The sequence below is a fragment of the Trichomonas vaginalis genome, chromosome IV (genome assembly GCF_026262505.1).
Source record: "Trichomonas vaginalis G3 chromosome IV, whole genome shotgun sequence".
NCBI classification, from domain to species: Eukaryota; Parabasalia; order Trichomonadida; family Trichomonadidae; genus Trichomonas; species Trichomonas vaginalis.
In genome coordinates this window covers 18698232-18715374 of record NC_067206.1, presented here as the reverse complement: position 1 = coordinate 18715374, position 17143 = coordinate 18698232, and the positions used below count along the sequence as shown (strand labels likewise).

Here is a 17143-nt window from a genome sequence, read left to right as displayed (position 1 = left end):
TGCTTATACGTTTTTATCTTATATTCTTAATAACGAATGGTATAGACCTTTCACTTCGTCTTCGGTGCTGTTCTTTCATATGAAACATTATTGGTATCTTCAATAATGAAACCACAATCACAAAATTTTATAGTTCCAATGTTTCTTTTGATATTTTATCTAACAAATCAAAAACTTTATCAACACCTGTACATTTATTTAAATAATAATTTGTGTAAATATCATGGTCTTCTTTCTTAATCGTATTGTTGCATATGTCACTTTTTCAGAGCTTTTTTGAATTTTCAGAATCAAGAGGGTGAAAGTAATATACATGGATAATCTCCATCGTCAATAAATTGTAACTTATGTTTATGAATAAATTTTGTGCCTTCTTCTGAAAGTGTTTCGTCAATATCACCATCTAATAAATTTTTAGTAGATTCCAAAAAGTAATTTTTATATCTTTCCTCATGTGATTTTTGAACTTCTGATTCTGAAGCCGGGATATTCATTAAACCCTCTACTTCATTCTCAGCATTTCTCAATTCCTTAATTTTTTCATCTATTTCATTTCTTAATTGTTCCAATTTCTCAATCTCATCGTTATAATATTCATCTTGTTTAATTTTTTCTTCAAAATATTCAGGAGGTGTTTCAAGGCTCTCTGAGCCCAGGTCCTCTGGACCATAAAGAGGAATATTCTCCTGTTTTTCAACTTTTTTGGGATATAAATATCTCATTATAGCCTTTTTAGTAATTGGTCCGTTATATTTAAATTCATTCAACAATCTGGAAAACTCTTTCACATTCTGCATATATGTTGGATAAGAACCGTCTCCAAAATTTTCTAAAATATTTTCTAATTCTGAATTAGTGAACTTTAAAGATTTCAATGAATTAGTTGTTATACTCATTTATTATAAAATAAAAGATGAAAAAAATAAATTTAACTTAGTTTTAATTTTACGTAAGAAGTCAATTTTTTAAATCTTGATTTATTCAAAAACGTAAGAATAAAAACCGTAAGAATCATATATTTTTTATTTCATATGTCAAAAAAAATGATACAAAATCGTTCAATATTAAACTTACCTTTATAATATAAACTTTCTACATAATCATCGAAATAAACATCTACTTGTTTAACATTTTCAAGAATTGGTGAAAGAGCATCCATTAATTGATTGACGGTTACGAATCTTGATCCACTCATTTTCATACAAAATAAAAATAAATTTTCATAAATGTAAGACATGAATTTTTAAAGTTTATTTTTTAAAAAAATTATTTTTTTATTTCATTATGTATGGGCTGAGTGTAAATGTCTTACAATTTTGAAAATTTTTTAAATCTTGATTTATTCAAAAACGTAAGAATAAAAACCGTAAGAATCATATATTTTTTATTTCATATGTCAAAAAAAATGATACAAAATCGTTCAATATTGTATGAATTCTTACGTTTACAAAAAAAGTCACAAAACCCGTATCATATACTACTCTCAAATTAGATGAAGTTTCCTTTGGTTTTGACCGATTTCTGTAGCAAAAAATGCTTTGGTTTAATATTCTTTGAAGTAAACTATGATTTATCCGATTTGCATCGAAAATAACTTTTAACGTGTGCTTTGTACCATTGTTATGAAGGCTTCCACTGAAGTTGCCAAAGAATTTATGTCATATCTTATTACAAACTGGAATACAAAGTTTATTTATCCACTTCCAGTTGAATTTATTTCATATTCAGAATAAAAATTTTGAAATATGCTTCTTTATTTAGCTAGAGTTTTTTTATCTTATAACAAGTGCAATTCAAGCATAAATCACTTGGCCTTTTCCTTCAAAATTTGGAAAACACATGAAAAGATATGTAAAAAATGTTCCAAGTGCCAAATTGTTAGGTTTTCGCCAATGTTGCATGATAAGTTTTAAGATGCCTCATTTGTAAGCTATAATATCGAATTTCGAAATTCAAGAAAAAAATCGCAAATTAAAAAATAAAGATAAAAAATAACAATTTGTTTGATAAAACACTAAATATACAAATTTCGAAAAATTAGAAATGTTTGGTAATTGATATACTTTAGAAAAAATTAGCAAATGTATGGATTTGGGTTCTTATTATTAATTTATATTTTCATCAAACTAATTTGTAATAAATATAACATCGAAACAGAGACTTATTATAATACAGCAGCGGTATGAATGGATTTCTCATAAAAATTATCTCCATTAGGAATATTCTATGGAAGTTTTGTGTTCAGGGAGTGCGGGACAAATTTGTCAAGTGTCACTTTTCAATAACCTTAAATTACGCTTTTCTAATTTTTTAAAAAATAACCTTAAATTATATTTGAAGAAATTATGTCTATGATATATGTTTTATGCTAGAATCTTGTAGTTTTCATGCACTACACAAGAGCTCCAAGGTTCCAAGAGTGAATGCTCAATAGCAATTATAGAGATGTACCTTTTCAAAATGACTTTTACTGATTAAATTTAATCAATAGAAGACATTTTGAAAAGGTACCTCTACAATTAGATATACAAGAGATTCAAAGCTTCATTTCAGATAGATTTGAAACTTTGAAACTCTTGGTAGATTTTGAGTGAATGCTGATAATCATCTTTGAGAAGGTTTTCTTTAAGAAAACCTTCTCAAAGAGGTTTCTCAGGAGCCCTGAGGCTCCCTTTCGTAATGATTGGGAGCCTTGGGGCTCCTGAGACGAAGAATGGCTTCGCCGAATCTTTGATCAGCAGAGGCCAAATGAAAAGGCCTCTGCTGATGGATTCTCAGGAGCCCTGAGGCTCCCTTTCGTAATGATTGGGAGCCTTGGGGCTCCTGAGACGAAGAATGGCTTCGCCGAATCTTTGATCAGCAGAGGCCAAATGAAAAGGCCTCTGCTGATGGATTCTCAGGAGCCCTGAGGCTCCCTTTCGTAATGATTGGGAGCCTTGGGGCTCCTGAGACGAAGAATGGCTTCGCCGAATCTTTGATCAGCAGAGGCCAAATGAAAAGGCCTCTGCTGATGGATTCTCAGGAGCCCTGAGGCTCCCTTTCGTAATGATTGGGAGCCTTGGGGCTCCTGCAGCAGAGTATCGCTCCGCTCCATTAATTTTTTTAAAAAAAGTGCCGTGTGGCAAATTTGTCCTGTTCCCGTGTTCAGGCTTTAAATAGTTAGCTATATTTCTTTGAGATAGATAAAAAACATGTTTTGACCTACATTTGATGTAAAAAATTAATGTTTAATAATTTATTCCTGATCTTGTGTAGAAGATGACTGCATCTGGAAGTAATCACTTGAAGAATTGCTGCTAGACTGATTTGGATCGAATTCTTCATCTGAACTTTCAGATTGTTCTTTCTCATCTGAATCTTCTTGTGTACCTTCAGCAAAGGCAGTGTCTTCATGGCCCATGGATTCAATCATCTTCTTAGATTTGATCTTTGGAAAGCTTCTCATCTTCGAAGACTCAAGTTTTGCTTTTTCTTGGTAAAGCAATTTTTCATTTTCTGGTAAATGCTCCCAAAGCTTGCCAAGATGCTTTGCAATCTCGCAAAATGTCCATGTTGGGTGCTCTTTTTCGATCTCGTCTCTCTTGGCTTTGCAGAAGATAGAGTAGGCTGGAGCCATTTAGTTTGATGTGAATTTATCGTCTGGTGAAGTTCACCCTTTTATTCAAAATTATAATGGGAGTCAAAAACCTAAAACTAGTATCTCAGTTGAACGTACAACAAAACTAATATTGAAATTCTCTTGGCATCCTAAGTTCATCGGATTTTGAAAAAAGATTTTCAGTTAAGATTATCTTAGATTCAAAAGTGATATAGATAGATGCATCAATTGCAGTAAAACTATACATTTTTGAAGATAATGCATTCGTATTGTTATCTTAAATGTTAACATATACATTTTTGAAGATAAGCTTTTTTCAATGTGCAAAGTTAACATATACTATTTTCGTGCTATAACCCGTTCAAGTATTTTTCACCAGATTGGCGTTTCTAAAAATATTGAGAATAAAATTGAAAATTACAAACTCTAATTGATAATATTAGTTTTCAGAAAGTATTTGAATGGTTTTTAGGTGAATTAAATACAAGATAGTTTATTGATTACGATAATCAGAAAATGTTGGTAGAGTTGGATCAATTTGAGCTGCAAGCTTATCAGCAAAACTTATAGATGATTTAAGAGCGTCTGTTGTAGACTTGACTTCTTCATCAAGTTGTCTAAATAATGTTAAAATCTTTGATAATCTGTTGTTAAGCTCATCCTGGCGTTTGGTTAATAAATTCGGTAAGTTGATATATTCTTCGAGCTGCTTCTTAACGCATACAGCAATCTGCCTCTCATTATCATTGATTCGAGATGAAATCTTATGAAGATAATCCATTGCCATCTTATGCGCGTCTGGAAGTGTGCTAGCTCGAAGATGAAAGTCATTTGAGAATTGCCCTTGTCCAAGAATTAAAGGCTCAAGTGGAGGAATTCCGTCATATTCTTGTGCAATATATTGAGGAACAGGTACATTTGGTGCTTCTTGTTTTAATGGAGAACCCGGCTGTGGTTTTCCTGCTGGCTTCGATTCATCTTGACCCATTTTAAAATTAGATAAAAATGCATAAAAGTGACAGATTAGGTGTTAGAAAATATGAATTCCTAATATTTTTATTCATTCACAACACAGATTATGAGAGTGGCTTCGAGGGGCCAAACAAATAAAAGTGTGAAGATACTAGAACCTAGATATTCTAATGATAATTTCCCATCTGACCTTTGGTGTCAATCATCTGAATGAGTTCTAAGATTAAAATAGTTGGATCTTGGCTAAATCTTATTTTACAAAGATGAATTTGAATTATTAAAAAATAATGTATAAAAAAGCTTTATTATTCATATACAACAACAAAGACCTTTATTCTATATCTTCATCGAAATCAGCTTCGAGTGATTTTTGCTGATCCGTGAAAACTTCAGTAGATCTTTTCATTAATTCTCTTAGGAACATTGTTGCATATTCTCCTGACCCAAGCGAGAAGGAAATAACAGCAGATGAGTTCTTATTTCCAGTGTTCTTTGCAACTCTTGATAATTTTGGATTATTAAGGAGTTCAACATCATTATTAATTAACTGAACATCAGGATTATCATGTTTGACAATAGAATATTCGATATCCTTTGCAAAAGCCATGAATTTCCTGTATTCGGTGTTAATTCCGTATTCTTTTGCGATTTTCCTGAACATTTCTGTTGTAACACCATCTTCTTTCATCATATCCAAGATCATCTTATCCTTTGTATCACCTTCGCACAAAGGAATTACGACATCTTGGAGGACACTTTTCTTTGTTGGCTCTTTAATCTTACCTTTATATTCAACAGTATCTGTTTCAAGAACTTTGAAACCTTTTTCAGCTCTTTTTGAAGCACATTTGTTCCAGATATAAGATTGATAAGCGTGAACATACATCATTCTTTGTCTTCTATCAACAGCCTTGAACATCTCATACTTCTTATTAGTATCATGTGCTGCTTCAACAATTTTCCTTTCAGCAACTGCAGAATGTGGCAATAATTCCATTGCTTTATCCAAATCACTTCTTTGGAAAGCAATTTTCGCTTCATGAATTCTCTGTTCTTCACCTTCAACAGGGTTCATGATTGCATCAACAGCTGCATCATACTTTCCTTGTATAATAAGTATACCAATCTTATGTGTCGCTGTTTCTCCTGTGCCGAATCTTTGCATGCCATAATAATTAATAAAACCACTTTTCTGGATTGATTTGATTTTTTCATCCAATTCTTTTTGTCCGATCTTCAGACCTCTGATGGCAATTGTGAATCTGTTTCCTGACAAATCTCCGAGCTTGAGTGGACTTGTGACATGGCAAAATTCGCCACATGTTACTTTATCGAGATTTGAAAGAGATTTAACAACTTTCTGGAGGGGAACATCACGGACAGTGACATATTGTGTTGTTGCGGCTCTCTTATCTTTGTTTCCGGCAAATCCAAGTTGGTTTTGTGTGATGTTTAGCCTTGCCAAAATTTTGGCCATCGCTTCTTGTTGATTCACGTTTTCTTTGAAAAGAGTGAAGCGAGTGATCTCGAATTGAGGTCTCCTCTTCTCAGCATGCTCGATTGTTGCTTGGGTGCCAATCCTTTTTACATGAAGTTCGGGATGCTCCATGAAAATTAAAGCAATTTGCTGCTCAGACTCAATTTTGAACGAGAATGATTTCTGGGATGACTTTAACCAACGCTCAAATCCTGCAGGATACTGTGCTCTAGGAAGAGGTTCTGTGGATTTGAGATAAATTACTTTTCCATTTGGATCAATTTCGTGGACATGGAAATCAGAATATTTATGCTTTATAATTCCATCAAAACCCGAACTTTCGTTTGCAAAACGTGTGCAACCTACACTTTCTTCAGTTACGTTCCGGCTCATTGTCACTTTTTGAATTAAAAGTGTCTTTTTTCCTGATGGTTTTTGAGTTTATCATTTGATAAGAATTTCCTTAAAAATGATTTTTATGTTATGATGTCTTGATTGTCGAAAAAATTATAAAATTTTGAAAAGTAATTTTTAACAAAATCATAAATAAAACAAACAACAATACTATATAATACGATACACTACAGTATATTAGCTTCTTAGCTGTCGGAATTAATTGTTTCCTTAATTCCATTATTCATTTTGAGTTGTGCTAGTTCTTCTTCTTCCTTTTCAAGGGAATATGATAGTTTTCGTACTTGCTCTCTCAGAGCTTTGTTTTCACTGTATAATTCATCAATCTGATATTTTAATTCTCGTTCAATTAATTCTTTTTGAGCAATTTGAGTTGTAACATTATCCTGAAGTGAGTTCCTTATGGATTCTTCGCGTTTCTCATACTCTGATTTCATTTCGCTGTATTTCTTGTCATTTTCATCTTTTAATTTTTGAATTTCCAAGAAATGAGATTTTCTGATTTCTTCATATTGTGACGCTGACTTACTCAACAACTCTTCATACTGTATTTGCATTGCCTTGAGTTTCTTTTGTGCTTTCTTTTGATCATTATAAGCTTTCTTAATTACTTCTTTGTAATCTCCTTCACTAAACTCTGTGGCCTTTTGCTGCTTTAGTTGTTGATTGAGATCATCATTTGATGCTTTCATTTCTTCAATTTTAGAATTTTGATCATTTATTATTTGTCTTAAATCTTGGATCATTTGCTCATTATCAACAATTTTTCTGGACTGTTTATCAATAATTGCTTTCTGATCTTCAAACTGGTGTGAAATTGAGTTATTTTCTTGCTTTAAAGTCTTAATTTCAGCCTGTTTGGCACTCAGTTGTGTTTTATAATCTGATATCTCACTTTTATATTGTTCCTCTTTTGTATTCCAGAATTGAATTTTAAGATCAAATTCTGATTTCAAATTCTTGGAATCATTTACTGTAGATCTATTAGAATCTGTTAAGGATGATAATTCCTCTGTAAGTTTAGCAATTTCTTCTGTTTGTTTTGAGTTTTTGCCGTTCAATGATTCGATTGAAATTTGAGCTTCAGCCAATTTATCGTTTAGTAATAATTTGTCCTTTTTGATTGAATTTAATTCGGTTTTAAGCGTTTCAATCTCATTTTCTTGTTGAGTAAAGTTTTGTTCCAAATTTTCTTTTTGTTTTTCAACTGTTGACGTATTTGATTTTAAGATTGTAATTTCTGATGTAAGTCTTGCAATTTCTCCTACAAGTTTATCTTTTTCTTTTGTAAAATTCTCTGATTTTTTAACTTTTTCAGTTTTTTCTTTTGATAAAGTTAATAATTTCTGATTGAGCATATCATTTGTTTGTTGTAGTCTATCAGCACGTGATTTCTCTTGCGCTATTTGCATTTGAATGGCAGCATCCGAAGTAGTTAATTGTTCTTTTAGTTTGTCGATCTCGCTAATTTGGTTTTTCATTATCTTTTTCATTTCCTTTTGCGTTTTCACGCTTTTGTATAATGATTTTACTAAAGAATGCGCTGAATTAAAATCGTTAATTTCTTCTTTGCTTAAACTGCTAAGAAAATTCATAAATTTATTAATATCGTCTGTTAAATGATCATATTTAGAGCGTTCGATTGTTAGAGATTTTCTGATTGATAAAGAAATTGAGAGTTCTGCTTTAAATAAAGAGAACAAATAGCGTAATGCTTTCATATGCTGATCCGAGGATGTCGATTTGGAGTTCATTATAAAATCTTCAATCTGTTTTGATCCTTTGAGGATTTCAGTTTGAAGTTTCACGACCTCTTTCTCGTCGCATAAGCTACTATTCTCTGCACCTACTTCATAAAATTCTTCTAATGAAGAAAAAAGAGAATCGCTTATGGACTTCATTCTTCAACAAAATTTATTATGTACTCAAATTGAACAAATTGAGGATATTTAGAATATGCAAATGATAAATTATTTAGATTTTAACTTTTTGAATCAAAAGAAAAATGGCGGCATTTTGAATTTTGGAAATTTTTGAGTACCTGCATCATAATAACACCATAACATAAACTGATTCCGGTATATCCTTAATTGGGTGGAATGGGGTAATTATCTAATAATCATTATCAATTGAAGTGTGATTTCAAGTTTTCTAGGTTGGAAAACGACACCATACAATCGGTACACCTAGTAGTAACAGTAGGAAACTTAATTTAAGATAAATTAGAAAAATATGAATCCAATTCAATTCATCCAATTGTCTTTGATTATAGAAAGTTAATACTTCAATAATATAGCAGTAACATCAGTTCAAAAAGTAAATTAATCATAATGAAATTTTTATATAAAAACAAAATAGGTCAAGCTGCTGATATTATGTTGTAATATCTCTTAAATAATATATTGAACAAGAAAAATGAAATCAAAAAGATGGAGTTAATAAGAATCAATCCTCCAACAAATTTAAGTGTACTCCATATCAAAATGATTGCTAACACGACAAGGATAGAGCGTATTCCTGAATAATTATGCATTACTTGCAACTTGTAAAGCCAAAGAGGGTATTGAATAAAAGGTGTTGAAGCAATTGATGCAACAGCGGAAACAAACTCTTCATCTTTAAACACTTTTATATTCTTTGGAATTTCGAATGGGAATGGGGATGTTTCGACGAATGTAAAGATAAATCTGTAAATTGTTAATCTGAAAATAGGGAAAATTGCAAAACTAATTATTCCAACAATTGCAACTCCGATATATGATTTAGAAAGGTAGTAAATTGAGATAATGAGCAAGTTGAACAAGATGAAAATCAAAATAAGAGAAGTGATTCTTTCTCCAAGCAATATCTGTTGAAGCCCTATTGTGAAGTTTTGATTCTCTTTTACGAATTCCAAAAAGGAAGTACTATTAAAGAGAGAATTCATTCTAAAAAATGATTGTCAAAAATTTTTTTTAAATTTCCAATAGAGTGTAATTTTTTTCTCAATGATTTGAGAGATGCTTTAAAACTTCTCAATCTTTTCAGCAATGAGATTATCTTGATAGACCAATCAACCATATGTTACCTGCACTAGCTAAATGAGTCATTAAAGTTGCCTCATATATGGTGTGTTCAGCAAAAATTTCTCCTTTAATGATTCATCCAAAATATATCAAATGAAAAAGTGACAAAAATAGGATGATTGGCTTATTATTGGGATTTTGTCAATGCGAATCATTGTACTCAAAAATTATGAATCCGCAGAACGAAAAGCCATTCTTTTTGATGTTTACATCGTCATCTTGTCCACATTGTGTTAATGCAAAGCCAATTTTCGAAGACGCCGGAAGAGAATTGAGTGAATTCGTTGAATTCAAGGAAATCAAATCAAGTGATGAAGCTGCTCTCGCAAGTAAATTCAGAGTTCTCTACGTTCCTGCATTTTTCTTTGTTGATAAAGGAGAAATTTCTCAATACAGCATGACATTAACTAAAGATAGACTTGTTTCTTTTATTGGCGGTAAGTTATCTAAAAATGTCAAAAAATTACAAAAGAAACTAGAAAAACTAGAAGATTCAGTAATAGTTTTCACAAAAAGATTTACAGCACCATCTAATATAGCATTTGCTTCATGCAAATTGTCGAACAGCAACTTAAAATTCTACATGGTTAATAAACAAAATTTAGCAAAGGAATTTCAAGTTGAACAAGTTCCATCCATACTTCTTATTAAAGATGGCGTAACAACAACATACACAGGACCAGAAGATTTCAACAATTTGTATAAACAGATCTGTAATCATTTTGGAATTCAACAATCCGAAAAGAATACAGATCTTTGAAGATCTATTTCTAATTGTAGTATAAATTTTGAATAAAGTAGTTTATATAATAATTTTTTTCTTATTCTATTGAAAATTAGCCTTACACAATATCACTCAAAGATGTTCCTCATTATTTTTCATGGTGGATGAATTGCTCAGTTGAATACCTTAAGATCTCAAAAATCATTTCTAATTTAGTGAGTAGGAAAAGATTTTAAATGAACAGAATGAATATGGTAGAGAGAAGTCGAGATTAAATGCTTTGGTAGCAGAATGATTCATGCAATATCCAACAAATGGATTTTTATTGAATAACCCGACCATATCAGTGCAATTAATGCACCTAAAATTTTCATTTACATATATTTCATATTTATCTTTATATGAAATGTTATCCTTTAATGCGAGATCTTTGGTGAAAAATAACACTTTTTCAACTCAGATACAAAATAACTTTTAGTATATAGACAGTTTTTGGTTAAATTTTTGCTTGGTTACGCATATTTTTTTGATTTGGAAGATTCAAATTTCAGAAAATTTCAGCAGGAGTTATAAATATATAATTATTTTTGATTATTTATTTAGAATTTAATATAATTATTTCACAAATACTTGAATATGAGCCAGAATTCTGTTGATATTGCTTTAATTCGTGGGAATAGTTTTAAAAATGAATCACATACAAAATCTTCAAGCCTTATTGTCAAAACAAATAAATAACGTGAGTGAAACAAAAAGTGACAATAAGGAGAGAATTTTTTTTTGTGAAATGTCGAAATCAAAGGAGCCAGATTCTTTAATTTTAGATCCTCGAATATTTAACCTTGAAAAACATCTATCTATTCTTATTTCCTGGTTAAATTCGCAAGGATTTACTCTCCAAGAAATGGTAACTCCCACTGGTTTTGCAATTCAACCTGCAAACATGCAACAGTACCTCGAGTCAGGTCTAGGATGTGTATTTGAAGCGATGAATGCAATATATCAGCTTAAATCTCAAATTGATCCACAGCCAATTTTGAAGATTCCATACATCGTCAACATTGACAAGTTTTCTCAAGTATTCACGGAATTCATGTCACAAGTAGTTCTCTATTACATCAAAACTCCAATCCCAACCTCAAGTTTTCAATCATCTTTTGCCTATTTCGTCATTCTCCACTCGATGTATCTCAAAATGATCGTTAGCCCAACAACACCAGTCAAAATTGACGATTTCAAGAGCGTTTGGAACGCATTTTACGCCCAATTTTCAGAATTGAAGAATGTGATACTTCAGTTAGACTTTGAGTATTACATAAATAAGTGTGATGAATTTCTTGCCACGCTTTCCTCTCAAAACTTCGATAATACCATATTATCAAATCTTCGGACCCATTCTCAGAACTTAAAAGCGGAACTGAACAAAATGCGAAATACAGAATCACTCAAAGACACATACAAAGCAGCCTTGGACTACTCAAACCAACTTTCTTCTGTTGTTACTAATATTATGACACAAAGGGACCTTCAAGGTTCATCAGACTTCGTTGGTCATCTTAATTTGATCATCAAGTCATCATATTTGTGTCTTGATCTTATTGACATTTCACAAAAAGTGAATTCCTTTGTTTGTCAGAAAAATTTCTATTTAGAACCACAACGATTGAAAGTTCCAGCACCAATGACAGTCATCAATCAGATTCCAGAGCTTATTCTTCTTATTCTTCGTATCATGAACGATAAAAAGTTTCAAAACGATTCTAAACTTCAAAAGATCAGCAAATCAGCAAAATCAATCATTGATGCTACAGTTAAAGGTACCGTTGACCGTGACGAGACTAAACAACTTATTTGTTCATCAGAAGATTTCCAATTTTCAGGTAACCAAGTCTTAGAAGATAAAGTATTTGAAGGTCTTGAAAAGATCATTGAGACAACAGTTAAATCCACAGAAAACAAATCAAACGCTAAACATCATTTAAACGAATACAAACAATTATCAAATCAAGAACATAACAACATCACAAATCATTACAAATTAACATATCTTGTTTCTATCCAGCGGTACATCAAAAATGAATGTAAAACAGTTTTGTCAGGTGAATTTGGTCAACATTTCCAAAATTTTATGAAACAGTTATTGTATGAAATTTTTTCGGAATATATCCATGAATCAGGATATTTGATGAAGCTTGGTTATTCTAAACTTCAGAGCGGTGTTTTTGATTCACAATCGGTTTATTTGAGTCATTTGAAAGACACAGTTCATTCATTGATTTGTATTTCTCAATCCTTTTTTTCGAAAGGAGATTTCTTTGATTTGTTGATTCCATATTTAGAAATTTGTTCAGTTAACATTGATTTTTGTATTAAACATCCACAAGCAGAAAGTATCTATAACATGATCTCCGTGTTACCCGATCCAGTTTGTATCATCAACAGTCTTGAATTGGACGAAATCTCAACATCAATTTTTGATTTTATCAAAGATATCAAAACATCACTTGAAACATCTAATTTGAAAGATAATGAATTTTTGTTACGTAAATGCGGTTCATTGTCCGAAAAAATCGAAGACTTATCAATCCGTACTAAATTCAAGACATTGTATGATATTATGTTTGCATATTTTGCCGTTGATAATAACAAATTACATATTAAATCTATTCCAGACAATTTCATCTTTGAACGGGAAAATTATGTTTTTATTATTAAGAAAGTTGTTGAATTATTTAAGAAGAAATTTATCCAAGAGTACAATGGTGAACTTCTCTATTACAGCATCGAAACATTCAAATACATTTTCTTGAATGACATTGATAAATTCCATTCTAATTATTATGGTTTTTTACAAGTTATTTCACAAATTGATTTCAGTGATTTGTTTTTGAAATCAATTACATCATTAATGCGTATTAAGCGAATTATTAATGTATATTTGTTTAATAATAACATTGTTGATTGTAAATTACAAAATGTTTTCAAACATTTAGAATCAACAATTTATGAAATTATTTGTTGTAACAAATCTCAAAGCTCCAAAAAAATTGAAGACGAATTATTTAAATTATGTGAAGAACATTCAACAGTCTTTAAAGAAACTATTCAATCTAAATACCAACCAGTTTCACAATTCCTTGAAATCATTGAAGTCATTCATTTAATCATTGAATCTGTTAAAGAAGAAGATCCACGTATTTATTCATTTTACAGTCTTTGTATTAATTTTTATGTTTGTTATTGTAAGTTTTTGCAATCTATGAGTGATGTTGGTTTTGTTAGTAATGAACTAATTAACGAATTCCATAATTTAGTTTGTCTTATTTTTGTTCAAGAGAATCTGTTTTTTAAACTTCCCGATCAAAATGTCATTGAAAATTTAAAGGATTCATACATTTTGGCTAAGAATTCTATTAATGCAGATGTTATTAATATCACACGTCAACATTTTCAACCAACCGTTTCATTGTTATTCATGACATTGTCAACTATGGAAACAACACTTCCAAAAGAAGCATCAGATGATATCCAACGGTTGATTTCATTAACAAACAAAACTATCGAAAGTACTAACATCGACGATATTTTCACATATATGTCCGTTATCTCGGATATTACATTTAAACTTCATAGTAAAATCAGTGCGAGTGATGAAATCAATAATGGATTTGAGCATCTTCAACGATGTATCAGTCTTCCAGCCGCTGTTGGTTATTTCAATGAATTAAGTATGCTTGGTGATATTATTACTACTAAATTATGTCGTCTTTTCAACATCGATTGTCCACAATTCAGTCTTCCATTGAATGACATCATTGAAGGTTCTCTTGATAATTATTTGCCCGAATTAATCACAGAAGGTTCCGAAATCCAAAATCTTTTGGATGACCTTTACAAATGTAATTTAAGCAGTGAAATTAAAGTCTATGTTGACAAACTTGTTTCAGATTATAATAGTAATGTTTCTCGTTTGACAAGTAGTCTTTCTAAAGTTGTTCCCGATATTTCTAGTCAATCACGCGAAAACACACGTAAAATCAAATATCTTAAGAAAGTGTTGGAAGAAAAAGTTAATGAGTTGAATTTACTTAAAGAAGAAACCGAAAAATTCACAAAATATGACACCGAATATTGTAAATATTCAGAGCAAATCAACGAACTTATTTCTAATCGGATGAAAGTTGACAGTGAAACATTGTTTACGGAAGGTAAAGTTTCATGGTCTAAAAGTGTTGAAAGTGAATTAGATCGGGAGATTTCACAATACAAGAATGCACAAATTACACAAAGTAGTGATAAACAACAATTTAAAACAGTTGTTAGTCCTAAAATCACAATGTCACAAACGATGTCTATGCAAGAAGTTTTAGATCGAAACATGGAGTTGCGTAAAGAGTTTTGTATTGTTCAGCGAACATGTAAACATACTAAACATGAAGAACTTTCACAAATCGAACGTGATTACAAAGCTCTTTCACAACACATTGCAGAGTTTCAGTTTTCTGAAGAAGACATGAAATCTAATGATAGTCAATGTCTTCAAGAACTTGAAAGTCTCAAATCTGCTTTTAATGATAATAATTTATCATCAGATTCATCAGAACACATCATTTCATTAGTTGATCATATTTTCAAGTGCATCAACCAGTACAACTCAACAAGAGAAAACATTTTAGGTATTAGATATCCTAACTAAGAAAATTTTATTTTTTAAATTTATTTTAATTTATTTTAATTTATTTTTAAATGTTTTGTTTCATATTTCTATTTATTTTTTTTCTCAATGATATTTTGTTGTTTTCTACCTAAACATAAATATCATTTTGATTGTTTTCCAGAATTTGTTTGTATAAATATCATCTCTTTACTATTGAAAGATTGAAATTCCACTTCATTTTATTTATCATATTTCAATTGTTCATTAATCATAATTATGATTTTTAATGGTCAAATTTTTATTAATTCTCCTTTGAAGTCAAAAATATTAATCATTAAACGTTCGTTACCATATGAATTCTTTCCTGTCTGAGTGATTCTGAAAGCAACAAAATAATCATTTGTTTGAAGTGGAAATTCTTTGATTTCTCTCTGTGTAAATTTATAGTTATTATTTTCTAAAACAATAGTGGTTCCATCTTCTTTGATTCCTTCAAGCTTCCAACTTCTTAAAAAATCACTATTACTTAAACATCTTGATTGTAGAATATAAGATTTTGGTTTTAATTTATATCCTTTTAGATCAGCTTTTAACCATGGATTAGGTTGAATAATTGTATAGAAATCATCATTATTTGAATAAGAATTTATATTGGATAAATTTCCACCGTCAACAGATGAAGCAGTCATTTCAATTGAAATTTCTTGAGAAACTTTTTCTGCAAACCATGATTCAACAAAATAAATAAATTCATTTGTTATTTGAAATTGTTTATGGGTAAAGTGTTTTTCGAAAGATGTAATAGATTCATTTGATATTTCAATTTTGTTTCGTATGTTTGAATGATTCTTCAATGTTTCATTATAAATAGTTAAAAGATTGGATTTTGATGAGTTTTCAACTGAATATTTATAAAGTTCGTCATAAACTTTAGATGAACAAAATTGTAAATTACTGAATCCAAATAAATCAAAGAATATATTGTTTCTTCTGCAAATATCTAAAAGTAATAAACATAGTTTGTCTTTGTTTTCGATTTTCGGTTCTTTTGACTTAATGATTTTTTCACAAAATTCAAATCCGTTGTTAGAAAAATTGGAAATGATATCATAATCATTGAAACTGTACAAATGTGATGAAATATATTCAATGCATTCATTCATTGTCGTACAATCATTTTCGAGAACATATAACAAAATACTATACACCCTACAGCGTTATAAACAGTCATATCTAAAATATTCAAAATACATCCAATTTGCGATATTTTAAAGATCATCCTTTCCTAAATCTAAAGTCTAAACTTTTTTCTATATGAGCTTGTTTTGCCTTATGAATTTACAGTTCTCAAACTTCAAATCCATTGTGTTATTTCATTTTCTTATTATTAATAGATAAATATAATATTGCCATAAAGGAATTCGATAAGAAGTTTATCGAATTAATGCATACTCAAATGAAAATAAGTTCTGCTAGAATTTGATTAAATTTCGATAAGTTTCGCATAGAAATAGCATTATTTTAAACGAATTCAATATGAAATATATCAGATTAATGCTATGCACTCTCAAATGATAATAAATGCTGCTAGAATTTGATTAAATTTCGATAAGAGATTTATTTATATACAAAACATTTATTTTGGAAGGATAGAGAAGAACTCTGTATTTCCACCTGTGATGAAGTCCTCAAAACTTGAGTTTGCCCACTTTGCATGTGGAGATTCGACAGAAGGAGGAGCGATCAAAATACTTGGAATGAAAATTGATGCTTGATGAATAGCTTCTGGGTTATAATCAAAATGAGCCGATGATTCTAACTGTCTGGCCATGGAAGCGCATCCCATAGCTGTTTGGCAAGGAAGTATATGGTTTGATTCAACAAGACCGTTCAATTTTTCGGATAGAAGCTTTTTAGCGAGTGCTGCTTCATCCTTATCTTTAACAATTGCGAAGACAAAGATGCAAGTTCTTTTAGAGAGAATTTCAAGGGCCATTCGAGTACCAGTGCTAATATTCCAGTTATCGTCGGCTAAAACATAATTAGCTGTAATTGTTATGATTGGTTTTGAAGTGATTGTTGGAATAGCATCCTTATTTTGTTCTTCATTCTTAGATCCTTTACCACGATTTATAAATAAAAAGTATATTATGGCTGCAATGGCTAAAGGAAGTAAGAATAAGAAACTATCATTATAATCGCTCATTCCTGATTTTTTGACAGATTTGGTTTACAT

General features: G+C 30.5%; 10 protein-coding genes across 10 annotated transcripts, besides 4 other annotated features; 2 read left to right on the top strand and 8 right to left on the bottom strand.

Annotated features, from left to right (window-relative positions):
- Positions 1-971: part of a mobile genetic element that runs on past the window's edge.
- On the bottom strand, positions 451-896 carry TVAGG3_0123500 (uncharacterized protein; the record flags this gene model as incomplete). Its single annotated transcript, XM_051223646.1, has 1 exon — positions 451-896. A coding segment is annotated over one exon (446 nt), but the record flags the coding sequence as incomplete, so codon positions are not given.
- A 1275-nt stretch (positions 972-2246) lies between the features above and the next one.
- Positions 2247-2275: a terminal%2Cinverted (terminal inverted repeat of MuDR-4N1_TV transposon ID:TVAGG3_0123480).
- Positions 2247-3140: a mobile genetic element.
- Positions 3107-3140: a terminal%2Cinverted (terminal inverted repeat of MuDR-4N1_TV transposon ID:TVAGG3_0123480).
- A 95-nt stretch (positions 3141-3235) lies between these two features.
- TVAGG3_0123470 (high mobility group box domain domain-containing protein) lies at positions 3236-3616 on the bottom strand (the record flags this gene model as incomplete). The annotated part of the gene is made up of 1 exon (XM_001304333.1): positions 3236-3616. One exon carries the CDS (start codon positions 3614-3616, stop codon positions 3236-3238), a length of 381 nt encoding a protein of 126 aa, XP_001304334.1.
- Positions 3617-4066: 450 nt separating this feature from the next.
- TVAGG3_0123460 (uncharacterized protein) lies at positions 4067-4627 on the bottom strand (the record flags this gene model as incomplete). Its single annotated transcript, XM_001304332.1, has 1 exon — positions 4092-4586. One exon carries the CDS (start codon positions 4584-4586, stop codon positions 4092-4094), a length of 495 nt encoding a protein of 164 aa, XP_001304333.1.
- A 182-nt stretch (positions 4628-4809) lies between these two features.
- Positions 4810-6440, bottom strand: TVAGG3_0123450 (pseudouridine synthase protein; the record flags this gene model as incomplete). The annotated part of the gene is made up of 1 exon (XM_001304331.1): positions 4902-6440. One exon carries the CDS (start codon positions 6438-6440, stop codon positions 4902-4904), a length of 1539 nt encoding a protein of 512 aa, XP_001304332.1.
- Positions 6441-6646: 206 nt separating this feature from the next.
- On the bottom strand, positions 6647-8362 carry TVAGG3_0123440 (uncharacterized protein; the record flags this gene model as incomplete). Its single annotated transcript, XM_001304330.1, has 1 exon — positions 6647-8362. One exon carries the CDS (start codon positions 8360-8362, stop codon positions 6647-6649), a length of 1716 nt encoding a protein of 571 aa, XP_001304331.1.
- A 420-nt stretch (positions 8363-8782) lies between these two features.
- On the bottom strand, positions 8783-9392 carry TVAGG3_0123430 (uncharacterized protein; the record flags this gene model as incomplete). The annotated part of the gene is made up of 1 exon (XM_001304329.2): positions 8821-9387. One exon carries the CDS (start codon positions 9385-9387, stop codon positions 8821-8823), a length of 567 nt encoding a protein of 188 aa, XP_001304330.1.
- Positions 9393-9631: 239 nt separating this feature from the next.
- TVAGG3_0123420 (disulfide-isomerase A6 family) lies at positions 9632-10287 on the top strand (the record flags this gene model as incomplete). The annotated part of the gene is made up of 1 exon (XM_001304328.1): positions 9696-10286. One exon carries the CDS (start codon positions 9696-9698, stop codon positions 10284-10286), a length of 591 nt encoding a protein of 196 aa, XP_001304329.1.
- A 735-nt stretch (positions 10288-11022) lies between these two features.
- TVAGG3_0123410 (uncharacterized protein) lies at positions 11023-15003 on the top strand (the record flags this gene model as incomplete). Its single annotated transcript, XM_001304327.1, has 1 exon — positions 11038-14946. The coding sequence occupies one exon, from the start codon at positions 11038-11040 to the stop codon at positions 14944-14946; it is 3909 nt and encodes a 1302-aa protein (XP_001304328.1).
- A 194-nt stretch (positions 15004-15197) lies between these two features.
- TVAGG3_0123400 (protein ubiquitination) lies at positions 15198-15596 on the bottom strand (the record flags this gene model as incomplete). The annotated part of the gene is made up of 1 exon (XM_001304326.1): positions 15198-15596. One exon carries the CDS (start codon positions 15594-15596, stop codon positions 15198-15200), a length of 399 nt encoding a protein of 132 aa, XP_001304327.1.
- A 943-nt stretch (positions 15597-16539) lies between these two features.
- Positions 16540-17118, bottom strand: TVAGG3_0123390 (peroxisome biogenesis protein 22 family; the record flags this gene model as incomplete). Its single annotated transcript, XM_001304325.1, has 1 exon — positions 16544-17113. The coding sequence occupies one exon, from the start codon at positions 17111-17113 to the stop codon at positions 16544-16546; it is 570 nt and encodes a 189-aa protein (XP_001304326.1).
- Between the last annotated feature and the right edge of the window lie 25 nt (positions 17119-17143).